Genomic DNA, 14896 nt, shown 5'->3' with positions numbered 1-14896 from the left:
TTACCATATAGATGAAAAAGAGTCAGGCACCTGATCACTCGGCTAACAAAGACGCACTCCCCGTAACCATCTTTCATGTCAGAAAAGAAAGACGATATACATTTGTAATAACTTCACAAATGTTTCTTTCCTACACCGCGTCTGACACTCACCTGTTGTCAGTAACGTAACGATGTTGTGAAAATCAAGATAATGAGATTGAATTCCAGCACTGTTCCGTCTGTACACCCGTCACGTACGAGTACTGCCAGGCAGGGAGGTGTCGTGTTAGTGTCATGAACAATCCCAAACAGTCCCTGCAGCAGAAGGACGAAGCTCCGTGACTGCTGGTTCGGATACTACTGTTCCTGCTTTGAGGCGCTTCAGGATCTCATTGCGACAGTTATCAAAGGCCACAGAGATGATTACTCGAGTTAAAGGTATTTTTGTTCTTTAATTAATGCGTTGTCTTTTGTTCTAACTGACTGATTGAACTGATTAATTTAGTTTTGATTGATACGAAAAGACATGAGTAACTGATAATTGTTTTACAATTGCTTAAATTAACTTAGGCAGGCCACGTTATGCCTCGAACAAATGAGAATACATGAGCAGAGTGAAAGTCTAACTATGGTGAAAAAAGAAGGCAAAATAGATATAAAACTACGAGTTGATGAAGAGACAAATTGAGGGAAAAGAAAAGGGGGATACCAGATGGATCAACAGTGTGTGTGTGTGTGTGTGTGTGTGTGTGTGTGTGTGTGAGGAAGGTGAGACACTGACCTTTACTGGGGTGGCGACGGCGGTGCTGGTGCCACTGACGGCGAGACTCTCGAAGGATGGCAATCTGGATTTCCTCCTCTGACATGTTCAAATCCTCCTTGTACTCCTCGTCTACCCCTCCTCCTCCTCTTCCTCCTCCTCCTCCTCCTCCTCCACCGACACGATCCACTGCAACGAAGGTTAATGAGAGAGAGAGAGAGAGAGAGAGAGAGAGAGAGAGAGAGAGAGAGAGAGAGAGAGAGAGAGAGAGAGAGATTTTAGCTTATCTGCTACTATTACCACTTCTACTACTACTACTACTACTACTACTACTACTGCTACTACTACTACTACGACTACTATAACTACTACTACTACTACTACTACTACTACTACTACTACTACTATTACTACTAACTACTACTATCACTACTACTACTACTACTTCTACCACTACCACTACTACCACCACCACCACTACTACTACTATTACTACAACTACTACTACCACAAGAATAGTACAGAAGTAGAACCTGAGAAAGACTGACTGTTTAGTTTATTGGTGATGTCACAAATTAAAAAGGAAAAAGCAACGGAAGGATCTTGCTCTTACTTGTGTCTTCATTACTGTTCCGCCAGTGACTACGAGCTATCTTGGCGCTGATGTTGCGGGTGCCCACTGTCTTGCCGTGAAGTTCCCTCACTGCAATGTGGGCTGTCTCTAAATCGGCGAACCTCACAAATCTACAGGGATGAGAAAACAGGACTGATGATTATGTAGTTCAAGTTATGGTTAATCGGTTATACATAATTCATGCATCGTCAGTGGGTTTTTTTTTATATCATATTCATTAATGGTTTGTATTTGTTTATGGTTATCGTTATCAACATCACCACCAATGCTCTTATCACTGTTATTAGTGTCATTAACCTCATTGTTATCATTATCATTATAGTGATCTAACTGCCGGAAAAAATGGATATTCTCTCTCTCTCTCTCTCTCTCTCTCTCTCTCTCTCTCTCTCTCTCTCTCTCTCTGCAACAGCAACAACAACAACAACAACAATAACGGCAAAATATCTAATCACCCGTAGATAAACTTGTCGAAGCGAGCGGTCCTGGCGGGAATGTCCACATCCACCACCTCCCCAAGTCCTTCGCACATGACTCTCAGCTGGTCCTCCCTGGTGCCAGCTGGTAAGTTGCGCACCACGACTGTCACTGCCTGGCTCTAGAAGATAAAGACGGGGTGGACGGACGGGGGAAAAGAACGACTGATTGATTGACTGATTCATTTGTTGTGTTCTTAGGTAAGAGAGATTAAAGCGAACAAAAAAAAAAAAAAAAAAAAAAAACGAAATAAAAGGTCCAGTGAGCAAAAAAGGTCAAGTTGTTTGACTGAAGAGAAGAGTTGGGTAGAAGGACGGAGAAAAGAAAGATTGATTGATTGACTGTTGTATTGGTTTCTTTTTAGATAAGAGAGGCTAAATGCAACAAAACTTAGGAAAATAAAAGGTCCAGTTGATTGATTGATTGAATGAAGGAATAATTAATCGACTTATTGATGGAATTGTTGATTGAATTATTGACTGATTGACTTACTGATTGATCTATTAGTTGATTTACTGAATGAATTGTCGATTGACTGATTAGATTAATGAGTTCTGGTTGATGAACTGATTAATTAAACGACTTCCAGTAACGACAAAATGGTGTCACGAGAGAGAGAGAGAGAGAGAGAGAGAGAGAGAGAGAGAGAGAGAGAGAATCATTTATGCATATAGTCGATACTATCAATGAACCAAACATAAGTAATATTGGTATTTTCAGAGGTTGTTCACACATTTACATTCATTTGTATCCCTCGCTTCAAATAACATAATTAATAAAAAACAAAGTAACTTACCTGTGTCACCTTTGCCATGCTTCCATAAGAGCTAACAATTAAGTATACCAAACAATAATGCTTTGGAACGGACCCACACTACAGCCAATTAATCCAGCTTTGTTTCTCCGCCAGTAGCAAACGTAAACAAGTCCGTTATATTAGTAGGATTATGTTCTCACCACACAGAGCAGAGCAAGAGTATGCATAAATCCTCAGGCTCATTTCTAACTGCAGTCACCGTGCAGTGTAACGGTCGACCAGAGAGAGAGAGAGAGAGAGAGATAAGAAGGTGTAGAGAAGCTTGATAAGATTTGCCTGTTTGTCTTATTTTCTTATACTTTAAAACGCTTCGTCGTTCTCTTATCAGAAATACTGACAAGAACCCACAGAGATAATTAAATTATTTTTTATCCTTTTCATTATTATCCACTCCCGTCCCTTTTGATGATGCAGAATTGGAACTATCGCCGTTTGATAAAAGAAAGAACAGAAAGGAATATGTGGCAATCGAGATTAGATAAATGAGATTTTTATTTCTACTGTTTTAATTCTTCTTCGTTTTTATTTCTAAGGTTTATAAAATAACCACACTCAACGCATCGCACACCGTCGGCCAACGTTAGGAGTGAGTAATTGTAAATGACTTCAAGGTGAAAGGAGACGGATATTATTATAAATACTTGTCTGATCGCACCTTAGCCTGCATCATGTTCCATTTAAGGATATAAACGAAATAATGCTTTAAGATCCTATCTACATGAGAAACAAGCAATTGCTGCATGGAAGCCCTGCATGGAAGTGGACCGACCAATCCCGTTAGTTCTACCGGTTCTTTTTATACACTGCGTGCACGGGTCAAAGCAGAACCTCTCGCATTACTTACTGGAGCTCCTGCCGCACTCCTGTGTGTTGCGGCTACTGGAACATTCAAGACATTGTGATCGTCTGTTGTAATTTGTTTTTAGCGTGTTTGCTTGTATGTACATCTACTGGAACAAGAATGGTGATATAGAACTCCACCTCAAGCAGATGCAGGGTTACACATACCACTGCTGCCACTGAGAGTCTGGACTGTACCATACACTAAAGCTGTTAAATAATGTTTAAACACGTGCTGGTCTTGCTGAGGTACCGCCGAACGCTGTTTTCCTTGGTGGTGTTACTCCTTTGTGGCGGTTTGCTGATGGATGGGGAGCTGCTCCTATTGACAAGGTGAGTACAGGCCATCTATCTTTCTTTCGTTATTTCACAACTTCACAAATATCTATCTGATAGAGAAATTTTGAACTTTTTAACTGCATGATATATGAAAGAATACAAGAACATCAGATAAGTTGGCAAGCTCACATGACAGACCCTGTGTGAGCTATCATCCTGTCATCATTATTAATCTATTTATCTATTCTTTTAGAATCTCCTAATGATTCGGCGCTAACAACCTGATTACCAAATCAGTTACATATTCGATTGTGAAATAAATTTCTTCCTAGCTATTAAATATAATTTTATCATGCTTAAACCAATTACTTGCGATTTTATCTAATATTATAGAGTATATGTTTACCATATGCCACTTAACTTGCACATCTTTTACAAATAGGAATATGAATCTTAAAGTTTTATTCTCCTCTAGCTGTCCAAAATAGCCAGGAAAAAATTTATATTACAATCGAATATGTAAGTGGCGTAGTGGATAAGGTGGTGAGCGTGGGATCAGGCAGACGCTCACGCGTAGGTTCGAATCCCACCACATACCACTTTGAACCTATAGGCCATTTGTAGAGTGGATTAAAGTTACCTACATGTCACCATGATATCCAGGTTCTAGGTGGTTACATTAAAGATGCGCTAATATGGGTACCATTATAAATAAAATTGCCTGCGCCACTAATGGGTGGAAGCTTAACAGCGCTTTCCACATATACTCTTCAAGTATGCCTACAGGTGCTATACGTAGAACATATCATAAAAAAAAGACTTAAATCAGATCTTAATAAGTCTAATTTTTCATTGTGTAGTTAATGTTAAGGTTCCCTCCAGCTACATTTATAAGTACGAATATATAGCTATATACTTTGCATTTGCTGATATTTTATTGTTCTTGCCATCTACGATTATCAGTCCATTCATTTATCTTATAGTCTGACTGCAGGACGGGTGCATTGAAATTCGATCTAAATAAAATCAAGTTACGCATCTTAATATGTGATTTGTTTGTGGTAAACCCAGCTCTTCAAACAGCGGGTCATTCCTGAACAGGTCACAAAAGTACAGGTTGATGTCCACGGTGCCAGTAACATGCTCGCCGCGGACCAATATTGCTTTTCTCAAGAATCACAAGTGTGCTTCTACTGCCATACAGGTAATGCCATATACCTACCTATACCTACTTACCTACCAAGGAAGCTTGTTTGCTACCTATCTACCTACCTACCTACCTACACACACACACACACACACACACACATACCCGAAGATCGGTCTATGAACTCTGAGCTCGCTCCGTAATGGGGAAGACTGGCTGGGTGACCAGTAGGCGACCGAGGTGAATTACACGGCCCGGTAGCTCAGTGGTTAGAGCGCTGGCTTCATAAGCCAGAGGACCGGGGTTCGATTCCCCGGCCGGGTGGAGATATTTGGGTGTGTCTCCTTTCACGTGTAGCCCCTGTTCACCTAGCAGTGAGTAGGTACGTGAGTAGGTACGGGATGTAAATCGAGGAGTTGTGACCTAGTTGTCCCGGTGTGTGGTGTGTGCCTGGTCTCAGGCCTATCCGAAGATCGGAAATAATGAGCTCTGAGCTTGTTCCGTAGGGTAACGTCTGGCTGTCTCGTCAGAGACTGCAGCAGATCAAACAGTGAATTACACACCGCGTAGTGTAGTGGTTAGTACGCTCGACCCACAATCGAGAAGGCCCGGGTTCGAGTCCCGGGAAACGGCGAGGCAAATGTGCAAGCCTCTTAATGTGTAGCCCCTGTTCACCTAGCAGTAATATAGATACAGGATGTAACTAGAGGGGTTGTGGCCTCGCTTTCCCGGTTTGTGTTGTGTGTGATGTGGTCTCAGTCCTACCCGACAATCGGTCACTACGAGCTCTGAGCTCTCTCCGTAGGGGAAAGGCCGGCTGGGTAACCATCAGACGACCGAGCGCGCACTGCATAGTGCACGCTCGACTAACAAACAACCTATACGGCCGGGATCAAGTTCCTGGCGTAGTGAGGCAAATGGACAATTCTTTTTATGTAACCCTTCTTCGCTTAGCATAAAGTGTGTACAAAATGCAACTCGAGAGTTGTGGCCTCGCTGTCCCGGTGTGTGGTGTGTAAGTGGTATCAGTCCTACCAGAATATCGGTCAATATGAGCTGAGCTGTTTATGTAGAGGAATTGACTGGCTGCATGAAAGACCATGAAACAGACGATCGTAGGTGCCAGGGATGACACACACACACACTCTCTCTCTCTCTCTCTCTCTCTGACGGGAAAAAAAGAGGTCAGATGTCATATGTAGAGATGTTGATCGAAGTGTTGCACGAAAACGCAATACTAAATAGATATTTCATGGAACTAAATAGACAAAAGGAGACAACGATAAAAAAAAAAAAAAAAAAAAAACGATGTGCAAGATCACAGTTTTCCAAAACTGCCAAAGGGAGTGTGTGCAAACAGTAATCATAAAGAAAAATATGCTATTCATCTATGTTATAAAGAATGAAAAATAAATTACATAAAGAACCTGACTCAATACTGCACAAAAATCAGACAACATCCCTCTCTCAACAGAACATTCTCTTCCGTTATGGTTACAAACACAATCTCAAATTCGCTCTGCCAGAAAAGGGAAATTTCTTCGGTACGGGACTCGATAGTTTCCGAGCCGAAATGATGCTTTCCTCCACCTTGAACAAACTCCAGCCCAACATCTTTGCCATCCACACCAAATGGAACCACATTGAGGTAGGTGACGCCGCTGTGCTATACCTAAGTTCGGCCCCTCCCATCTCTCTCTCTCTCTCTCTCTCTCTTGGTGTGTTCCACAGGGATCTTTTATCACCCACCTTTTTCCTTGTTGTTCATAATTGATCTCTGTCACACTTCTTACCTTCTCCAGTCTAATGATGATGATGAACTGCCATGCATGCAGTCTGTCACATGTGCCGAGGATCGCTTCTTGCTGCTTGCCAGCTTCCCTTGTTTTCTGATTTTATCATTTAGAATGACTTACGCCGTTTCTTATTGCAGGAAATAAAGGTCACGCGGGAGAAGCCATAAGAAGTCTTTTTGGGAACATAGTTTTTTTTTTTTCATCCTCTTACATATCTACCCACAATTGACGCAAACTGTCGTCACCTCGTCTTCAACAACACTGTTATCCCCTTTACCCGAAACATTCTTGTATCTCTTGAATATTAACTGTAACTTTCAGATCTTTTTCTCTTGAACAGCATCCGTAAAGTTTGAACACATGGAATTGAGCGGCAATTATACCATTTCCACGTTAATACCTCAAAGGCTGCACTGAGATTAATATATATATATATATATATATATATATATATATATATATATATATATATATATATATATATATATATATATATATATATATATATATATATATATATATATATATATATATATATATATATATATATATATATATATATATATATATATATATATATATATATATATATATATATATATATATATATATATATATATATATATATATATATATATATATATATATATATATATATATATATATATATATATATATATATATATATATATATATATATATATATATATATATATATATATATATATATATATATATATATATATATATATATATATATATATATATATATATATATATATATATATATATATATATATATATATATATATATATATATATATATATATACACACACACACACACACACACCTATTGCATAGATATTCAATAAAATTTTCCATGGTACTCATCTCTATCACCTGGGGAGGCATCCTCTGGCCAACATAAGTGCATCCATATTACAGTTATTATTGGGATGATATTTTGTAATATCACTACCCTTGTGTGTGTGTGTGTGTGTGTGTGTGTGTGTGTGTGTGTGTGTGTGTGTGTGTGTGTGTGTGTGTGTGTGTGTGTTATTCAACTCCCTTCCATTACAGGTGAAGAAAGTTATGCCAACCAATACTGTATTCTTCACCATTGTCAGGGAACCCATCGCTCTCTTCGAAGCCTTCTATGCCTTCTCCAGGGCCAAAAAGGTATTAGTAATGGTATTAGTAGTAATAATTATTGACATTGTTGATGATGATGGTGATATTAATAAGAATATAAGAGGAAATGTAAGAGAATAAGAAAAACTGCAAGAAGCCATTAGACCTACATGTGGCAGTTCCTTCATACAACATGCCTACCTTTTTCCACCTATCATCCTAATCCATAAATTTATAAATCTTTCAACACCTGCAAATGATTTAGCACTAGCAACCCAGTTACTGAGTCAGTTCCATTCATCCATCAGTATTTAAGTATTTTCTTTCTATTCCTTTTTCAAATATAACTGTCTCAAGCTTGAACCCATTTTTTTTCTGTACTCATAATGACAACACTAATACTGTCCTCAGAGGACTGGCCTGACCCTGGAGCAGTACATCAGAGAGGTGCCTACCAATCAGAAGAGGGAGAACAAGGCAGGCCTTTTTCACTACAATACAATGGCTTGGGACTTTGGGATGCCTGAAGAAAAACTCAATAACCTTAGTGATGTCTGGAATATGGTACTGTGTGTATTTACCTAGTTGTGTTTTACAGGAAAAGAGCTATACTTGTGCTGTCCTGTCTCCATACTTATCCAGTTTAGCTTTAAAGTCATTGATATTTCTTGCTTGAACTACTGTTTAATCCAACATGTTCCATATTTCTATGCTTCTGTTTGGAAAACAATATTTCTTAATTTCTCTTCTACATGTGGTCTTTTTCAATTTTGTGCCGTGTCCCCTTGTCTATCTTGAGTCCCACACCAGTAGGTCTTCTTTGTTATCAACTATATCCATTCCTTGCCCTGTATATAGCAACTAGGTCTCCTCTTTCTCTTCTCTGTTGCAAAGTTGGAAGTTTTAATATCTTTAATTTGTTCTCATACTTTAGGTGTGTGTGTGTGTGTGTATTTACCTAGTTACATGTATTTACCTTGTATTGTACAGGGTTCGAGTGGGGCTCATAGTGTCTTGTCTCCATATCTCCATGTATCTAATTTTTCTTTAAAGCTATACACATTATGTGCTGTAACAACTTCATCACTCAATGCATTCCATTTTTCCACTATGCAGAAAACTGTATTTTCCAATATCCTTCACACACTGCCTCTTCCTGATCTTCTTTGCATGTCCTTTTGTCCTTCCAGCTTCATCTCCCACCAGCACCAGGTCTTGCTTGTCTATCTTTTCAATGCCATTAACTATTTTAAACATTGTTATTAGGTCCCCACTTTCTCTTTTATCTTGCAAGGTTGGTAGTCCCATTTCCTGTGTGTGTGTATGTGTGTTTCACTGTTTGATCTGCTGCAGTCTCTGATGAGACAGCTAGACATTACCCTACGGAACGAGCTCAGAGCTCATTATTTCCGATCTTCGGATAGGCCTGAGACCAGGCACACACCACACACTGGGACAACAAGGTCACAACTCCTCGATTTACATCCCGTACCTACTCACTGCTAGGTGAACAGGGGCTACACGTGAAAGGAGACACACCCAAATATCTCCACCCGGCCGGGGAATTGAACCCCGGTCCTCTGGCTTGTGAAGCCAGCGCTGTAACCACTGAGCTACCGAGTGTGGGTGTCTGTGTGTGTGTGTGTGTGTGTGCATGTGTATGTGTATGCGTGTGTGTGTGTGTGTGTGTGTGTGTGTGTGTGTGTGTGTGTGTGTGTAAAACATAATTTGCTCTTTTGTCCTTTGTAGATATATTTTGAGTCACTTCACTTTTATGTTAACCAAATATATAATTTGTTTTTATATCAGTACTTGAACAATCATATTATCCAAATTTATTATTTTCTTTATGCTCATAAATTTGTGCTGCAGCATTGGATATTATAGCTACTTATGATTGGGCTGCAATGTTATGCAATAACGCTTTCAATTTTACATGATAAAAAACTGTCAAAGAACAATATGAATCTGTATGTGTGATAGAGAAGGGGAGAATAATCTGATTCATGAATGGATAGGTAATGCAGGCAGATGAGCAATTTGGGTTGGTGATGGTTGTGGAGAGGATGGAAGAGTCACTGGTGCTACTAGCCGACTACTTGTGCTGGGAGCTGAGTGACATGCTTGTGCTGGACCTCAACTCACTCAGGAATAAGGTGAGGGAAAGCAATAAGAAATGGGTTTTAATCTCAATCTCTACATAAACTGCTTTCTATACTTGTACCTCTGGTGCAAAATTCTTAGACATGTTGGTCTTAATTCTGACTGCATTCAAGTGATCTACTAGTGAAATTTTTTTTAAAGGTCCTTAAGGGTATCCTCATGATTCTAATATTAGTTTGAAAAGAATTCTGCATCATCAATGAGAAAACATAAATGAGAACCTTACCAATCAGTCAGTTGCCTTTTATTGTAATATAACAATGCATTTCAGTGTAGACCATTTAATATAGTACTCTTTGGCATAATCCTCCTCTTTTCCAGTACTTTTGGATAATGCTGTTATAGCACACCAATATCATTCCATTTTTTTCTCTTTCTCTTTGTCCACAGTTCAAAAAGCCTCTACGGCAGGAATTACGGAATATCTTGCAGAAAAAGCTTGCTCCAGATTATCTTATATACAGGTATTTCTTGAAGAAGTTTGACCAACAAGTCGAAGCCTATGGAAGGGACAGAATGGCAGTAGCAGTGTCCAGGCTACGAGACATGATGGCAGTGCTCATGGATCTATGCAGTTTCATAAAAAAAAATGCTCCACAACTTGCTGGGAAGTATAGGCCCAGCTCAAATAAGGTGACTGTTGAAATTTCAATTTGTCACAAAGACTCCAAACCAGCAGGATTTTATATACACTGATACCTTAAGTAATGTCTCATACTCTTGCTACAGTCCATGCGTAGGTTTGAATCCCACCATGTACCACCTTGAAACTTTGCCATTTGTCAAGTGGTTTAAAGTTATCCACATGTCACCATGATACCCAGGTTCTATCTAGGTGGTTGCACCAAAGATGTGCTTGGATGGTGATATGGGCCCTAATATGGGTACCATTATAAATAAAAATTGCTGTGCCACTAATGGGTGGAAGGTTAACAGCACTTCCAATACTCTTCAAGTTACCTACAGGTGCTATAGGCCAGGACAAAAAAGAAAAAAGTTATATGCTTATCAATGTTATATGTACTATATGTGATGTTTAGAATGTGAATTAAGGAAAAAAAAAATTTCTGTCACAAATAATTCAAACCAATGAATGTCACCTTCACTGCGACCTGAATTATCTACTGACTATTAATTGCATATCTGGTCTTTTGCAGGTGGAAGGCTTCAAGGCAAATGGTGACATGTGCAGTCTTTATACATTACCAGAGCTTTCATTCCTAAGTTTACTGAGACAGAAGCAACGTAAAGAAATCACCATTCACAAAGTGAGTGATTCTTTTTAGTTCTTGGCAATATAATATACTGTGAAAGATTGATAGATAGACAAGTAAATATCTACATATGAATACAAATTTACAAAGGCTAGGGATTGAGTGGACACAAAAAACATGTATTACAGATATTTAAAACTTCTATAAAGATGAATATGCTGATGTACTGTTCAATACTTCATGAAAGAATCCATGAAAACTTTTTATGGAAAAATCATTTTGTGATATGACTCGGCAAAACAGTGTAATAAGGTTATGAAAGGGTAAAATCAATTCATAAACAATGACTTATAATTGCTGATGTGATGCCATCTTATATTGGAAAAGACACCCCACAGAGCATCACAAGGGACACATCAGACTGGAGACACAGCTCTTCTAGGGTGCCCTTCATTCTGAAGATAACAGATTCAGAATAGGATAGTCACCTGAATGCCTTCCTACAAAAGCCAAGTCTATTCAACAATTATTGCTACACATGGTGCCCACACAGATATCCAAGGACACCTTTTGTTACATTGTCCTTGCCACCACTTCCACTGCAATTCCTCCACTCACTCTCATCACTCATTTCCACAGACCAATACTAGCCAACCTCCAGGATAGCTCCCAAGATTCCAGCCTAACCTACAAAGTCCTCAGATAATGCAAGACCTACCTCCAGAGGACATGACAACTCACCAGAATCTAATTGGTTGACATATTTGCTATAAGGACCTTTGGAGCATTAAAGCTGTGGCACCATTACACTCCAAAGAAGACAAAGACCAAAAAACAACATAGCTAGATTCTTCATCAGAATCATCCTACTATTCCAAACACAGTATTAGGAGAGAAGATAAACTTATAGGATAAGATAGGTCAAAATAGAACTGCATATTTTGGGTTCAAGTTTGGTAAAGTCTAGCTTTTAAAAAGAGACTAGATATTAGAGTGGCAAATGGCCATTAGGGATTGAAGTAATGAGGTTGCTGGTATTGAGTCAATAGAAGCTTTAAAAGATGAAGTGATGGACAGAGATTATAAGCAGATATAGGTAGCCAGGTTTTATGCAGGGATTTTAATTTATAGGCCTACTGGCTTCTTGCAGCTTACCTTATTTTCTTATATTTTTGCATTCTCTATTGAATTGAACACAGTAAATATTTCCTGTGGATTAGCACTGGGAAATCTGGTGAGAGAGAATTAATAAAAATCTGATATTTTCTTATTATGACTATTATTGTGTTCATGACAGTGCAAACACACCTGAAAACATGATTCAGGTTTCCTACACTCACATCTCATCTATCCAGTAATGATATGGTGCTTGCTCTTCCTCTCTCTTATATAAAAAAACACTAAAGACATTCTTTCTAGGACAGGGGTTTTCAACCACAGGAAAATTTTAGGTTTTCTTGAGAAGATAAATTGAAACCAAAGATTAGCACACTCAAAATTTGAAATATCAATCTTTGTATTGTCTTTCACAAAGTGCTGTATACACTGTTATTTGAGGCAAATAAATGTAACATAATTCTAATTTTAAAAAGGAGATGATATTTTAACCTGATAAAAAGCTACAAGTTAAACAAAAGAGAGAGGAAAACATCTAAGAACCACTGCCACTAATGCTAGCAGTAAAAATATAAATACATTTCATGGGCTCCTCCTCTTTTCTAAGGTTCATGATAATAATAATAATGACTTGCCCTTTCTCACAATTGCCAGAGCCAGAGAAAGAAAACATGAAACAATATAATATCATCATCTGCATGATTACATAATACACAAAAATGGAGAACTCTAAAAACCTTTCCTAACAGAGAGAGTAGAGGAAAAAAAATAATCTGACAACATAACAATGAGAGCTTCATACACATTCAGCTCTCCATTACATAACTCTTCAAACTTAAATCTAGGAGCACCTTAAATGCCCTTGGCCTCAACTCTAAGCCAAATGAATGAATATTTACAACAGTAAGCAGTAACAATTAATAATATCGTGATAGTAGTGGTACTAAGAGTAGTCATAGTAGTATAGTGGTACTCAGTAGGAAAGTGGAGGTTTTAACATTAAGAAAGGAAAGAAAGGAACAACACTGTGATCCAGACTATGCATGTCCAAGGCTTTTCAGAAGTGATAAGGTGAGGAAGTGAGAAAAGGAAATCAATTTACTAAAAACCTTGGCTGATTGACCCCAATTCTTCAAGACCTCTCCTAAGAATATGCAAGGGATGAAGTTAGTATTCAAGGAAAAAATACTGTGGTAATTGAAAGGTAGTAGTAGTAGTTATAGCAAAACTAGCAGTAGCTACTACAGTAGTAACAGACCCGTTTCCTGAATTGAGCGTGATTTTAATGGCAAGGAGCTTAGGTAGTGGTAGGCAATTCTTGCAATAATTACTAAAAAATATTTTAGGAGTTCCTAACAACATAGCTAGTCAGCAAGCATCTGGTGCTACACAACCACTGGCTGGACAGCAGTGGTGAATATTTTACACTTGCTGTAATTTCAAATGGGTACTGTGACAATATATGTGTACTGAAGTCTTTTTAAGAGCAGTAATAATACTGATGCACCATCATAATTCCCAACACCCTCTCTTCCACTGATTACAGCACAAAATAACTAAATGAACCAAGCTTCCATTATTAATGAAAAGCCAGAGGCACAGTGTATAATAGCTTTGAATCTAAATGATATAAGGTCAATAAAAGTAATCCATAGTGTTTCCATCACAAAGTATAAGGATAAAAAATTAAAACACTTATAGTGAAATAAATATTTAGAACTGTATGACTTCATTATTGCAAACTTTTTAAACTTAAGACATAGGGGCAATGAATGGAGCAAAGTAAAGGGAAGAAAACAGTAAGGGATAAGGAGAAATACAGATAGAGCTGAAGTGTTTGTTTCCTGCCTCTGCCATAAATAACCATCAAAAGTACACCCATTGAGGTTGTAACTCATAAGTGTGAACATCATACTTAAGAACAACTCAAAGGATTCGCATGCATACTTCAATTCAATACATTATATGCATTCAGAATTCAAAAGTGTTTAATCTTTCATGTAACGAGAAACTTAATTGATAATCAAATTTCTATATAACACAAATATTTCCTTGAGCGAAAAATAATCCTAAAATGCATAAAATCATAACGTAGTGGGATTTCTTAAAAAACAATGATGAAATAAGAAATTTTGTATATAAACAAAAAATGGAATACAATTTAACTAATTTATGTTTTCAGTTTCAGATCAATTTATGGCTAAGCTGCAAAACAATGTCATAAGTAACACTTTGGGGATTGAGAGAGAGAGAGAGAGAGAGAGAGAGAGAGAGAGAGAGAGAGAGAGAGACTCAATGTAAGGTAAAACAGCACCACTGCCTTTAAACTCCAACTATAACTCATCCTAGCTATGGTTTGAGGCAAAGATGCTACACCATCTAACCTCTTGCACTCACTATTCATACCATTCCCAAACTCATCTTATAAAGGCTACTTCACAAATTAAACTATTCCAATCGCTATATGATTCTCAAGGAGCCACAATTATCAAATAATTAGCAAAACTTTACTCTGGTTTGCAATAAAATAGATATCTCT

The 14896-nt window shown here is 38.0% G+C and overlaps 3 protein-coding genes, 1 long non-coding RNA gene and 1 other non-coding gene across 7 annotated transcripts in view; 3 read left to right on the top strand and 2 right to left on the bottom strand.

The window, feature by feature from the left end:
• Positions 1 to 290, bottom strand: part of LOC123503371 (4-coumarate--CoA ligase 1-like) — a 40570-nt gene extending 40280 nt beyond the window's left edge. Inside the window, exon 1 of the mRNA XM_045253070.1 lies at positions 153 to 290. The gene's annotated coding sequence lies outside the window, so the exon portion shown is untranslated. The remainder of the gene's footprint in view (positions 1 to 152) is intronic.
• A 13-nt stretch (positions 291 to 303) lies between these two features.
• LOC123503375 lies at positions 304 to 2097 on the top strand. 2 transcript variants are annotated; one of them, XR_006674433.1, is made up of 3 exons: positions 304 to 419; positions 1381 to 1598; positions 1837 to 2097. It is a non-coding gene; the product is annotated as an uncharacterized LOC123503375 (long non-coding RNA). The 2 variants fall into 2 exon arrangements; XR_006674432.1 differs by lacking the exon at positions 1381 to 1598 and having other exon boundaries at positions 309 to 419.
• On the bottom strand, positions 1158 to 2914 carry LOC123503374 (RNA-binding protein 42-like). Its single transcript, XM_045253077.1, has 3 exons — positions 2810 to 2914; positions 1831 to 1973; positions 1158 to 1485 (listed from the first exon to the last, which is right to left on the bottom strand). Exons 1-3 carry the CDS (start codon positions 2834 to 2836, stop codon positions 1317 to 1319), a joined length of 339 nt encoding a protein of 112 aa, XP_045109012.1. The 5' UTR covers positions 2837 to 2914; the 3' UTR covers positions 1158 to 1316.
• Positions 2915 to 3495: 581 nt separating this feature from the next.
• LOC123503372 (galactosylceramide sulfotransferase-like) lies at positions 3496 to 14685 on the top strand. 2 transcript variants are annotated; one of them, XM_045253072.1, is made up of 9 exons: positions 3496 to 3842; positions 4860 to 4992; positions 6410 to 6583; positions 7814 to 7912; positions 8276 to 8428; positions 9883 to 10020; positions 10418 to 10660; positions 11185 to 11295; positions 11881 to 14685. In XM_045253072.1, exons 1-9 carry the CDS (start codon positions 3730 to 3732, stop codon positions 11905 to 11907), a joined length of 1191 nt encoding a protein of 396 aa, XP_045109007.1. In that variant the 5' UTR covers positions 3496 to 3729; the 3' UTR covers positions 11908 to 14685. The 2 variants fall into 2 exon arrangements, with proteins under 2 accessions (XP_045109007.1, XP_045109008.1); XM_045253073.1 differs by lacking the exon at positions 4860 to 4992 and having other exon boundaries at positions 3508 to 3842.
• Positions 5187 to 5260, top strand: Trnam-cau. Its single transcript has one exon. It is a non-coding gene; the product is annotated as a tRNA-Met (tRNA).
• Positions 14686 to 14896: the final 211 nt, after the last annotated feature.

Source organism: Portunus trituberculatus, chromosome 14, assembly GCF_017591435.1.
Source record: "Portunus trituberculatus isolate SZX2019 chromosome 14, ASM1759143v1, whole genome shotgun sequence".
NCBI classification, from domain to species: Eukaryota; Metazoa; Arthropoda; class Malacostraca; order Decapoda; family Portunidae; genus Portunus; species Portunus trituberculatus.
This window is presented reverse-complemented; position numbering and strand designations above follow the sequence as displayed.

What these genes read in the sequence shown, in the direction of transcription:
- LOC123503374 (XM_045253077.1), bottom strand. Translation starts at nt 2,836, where the DNA reads ATGCATACTCTTGCTCTGCTCTGTGTG. An exon ending in CTCTTGCTCTGCTCTGTGTG is followed by an intron (nt 1,974 to 2,809) that starts GTGAGAACATAA and finishes TTTATCTTCTAG; the next exon opens with AGCCAGGCAGTGACAGTCGT. An exon ending in TTCGACAAGTTTATCTACGG is followed by an intron (nt 1,486 to 1,830) that starts GTGATTAGATAT and finishes TCATCCCTGTAG; the next exon opens with ATTTGTGAGGTTCGCCGATT.
- LOC123503372 (XM_045253072.1), top strand. Translation starts at nt 3,730, where the DNA reads ATGTTTAAACACGTGCTGGTCTTGCTGAGGTACCGCCGAACGCTGTTT. An exon ending in CCAAATGGAACCACATTGAG is followed by an intron (nt 6,584 to 7,813) that starts GTAGGTGACGCC and finishes CTTCCATTACAG; the next exon opens with GTGAAGAAAGTTATGCCAAC. An exon ending in TCAACTCACTCAGGAATAAG is followed by an intron (nt 10,021 to 10,417) that starts GTGAGGGAAAGC and finishes CTTTGTCCACAG; the next exon opens with TTCAAAAAGCCTCTACGGCA.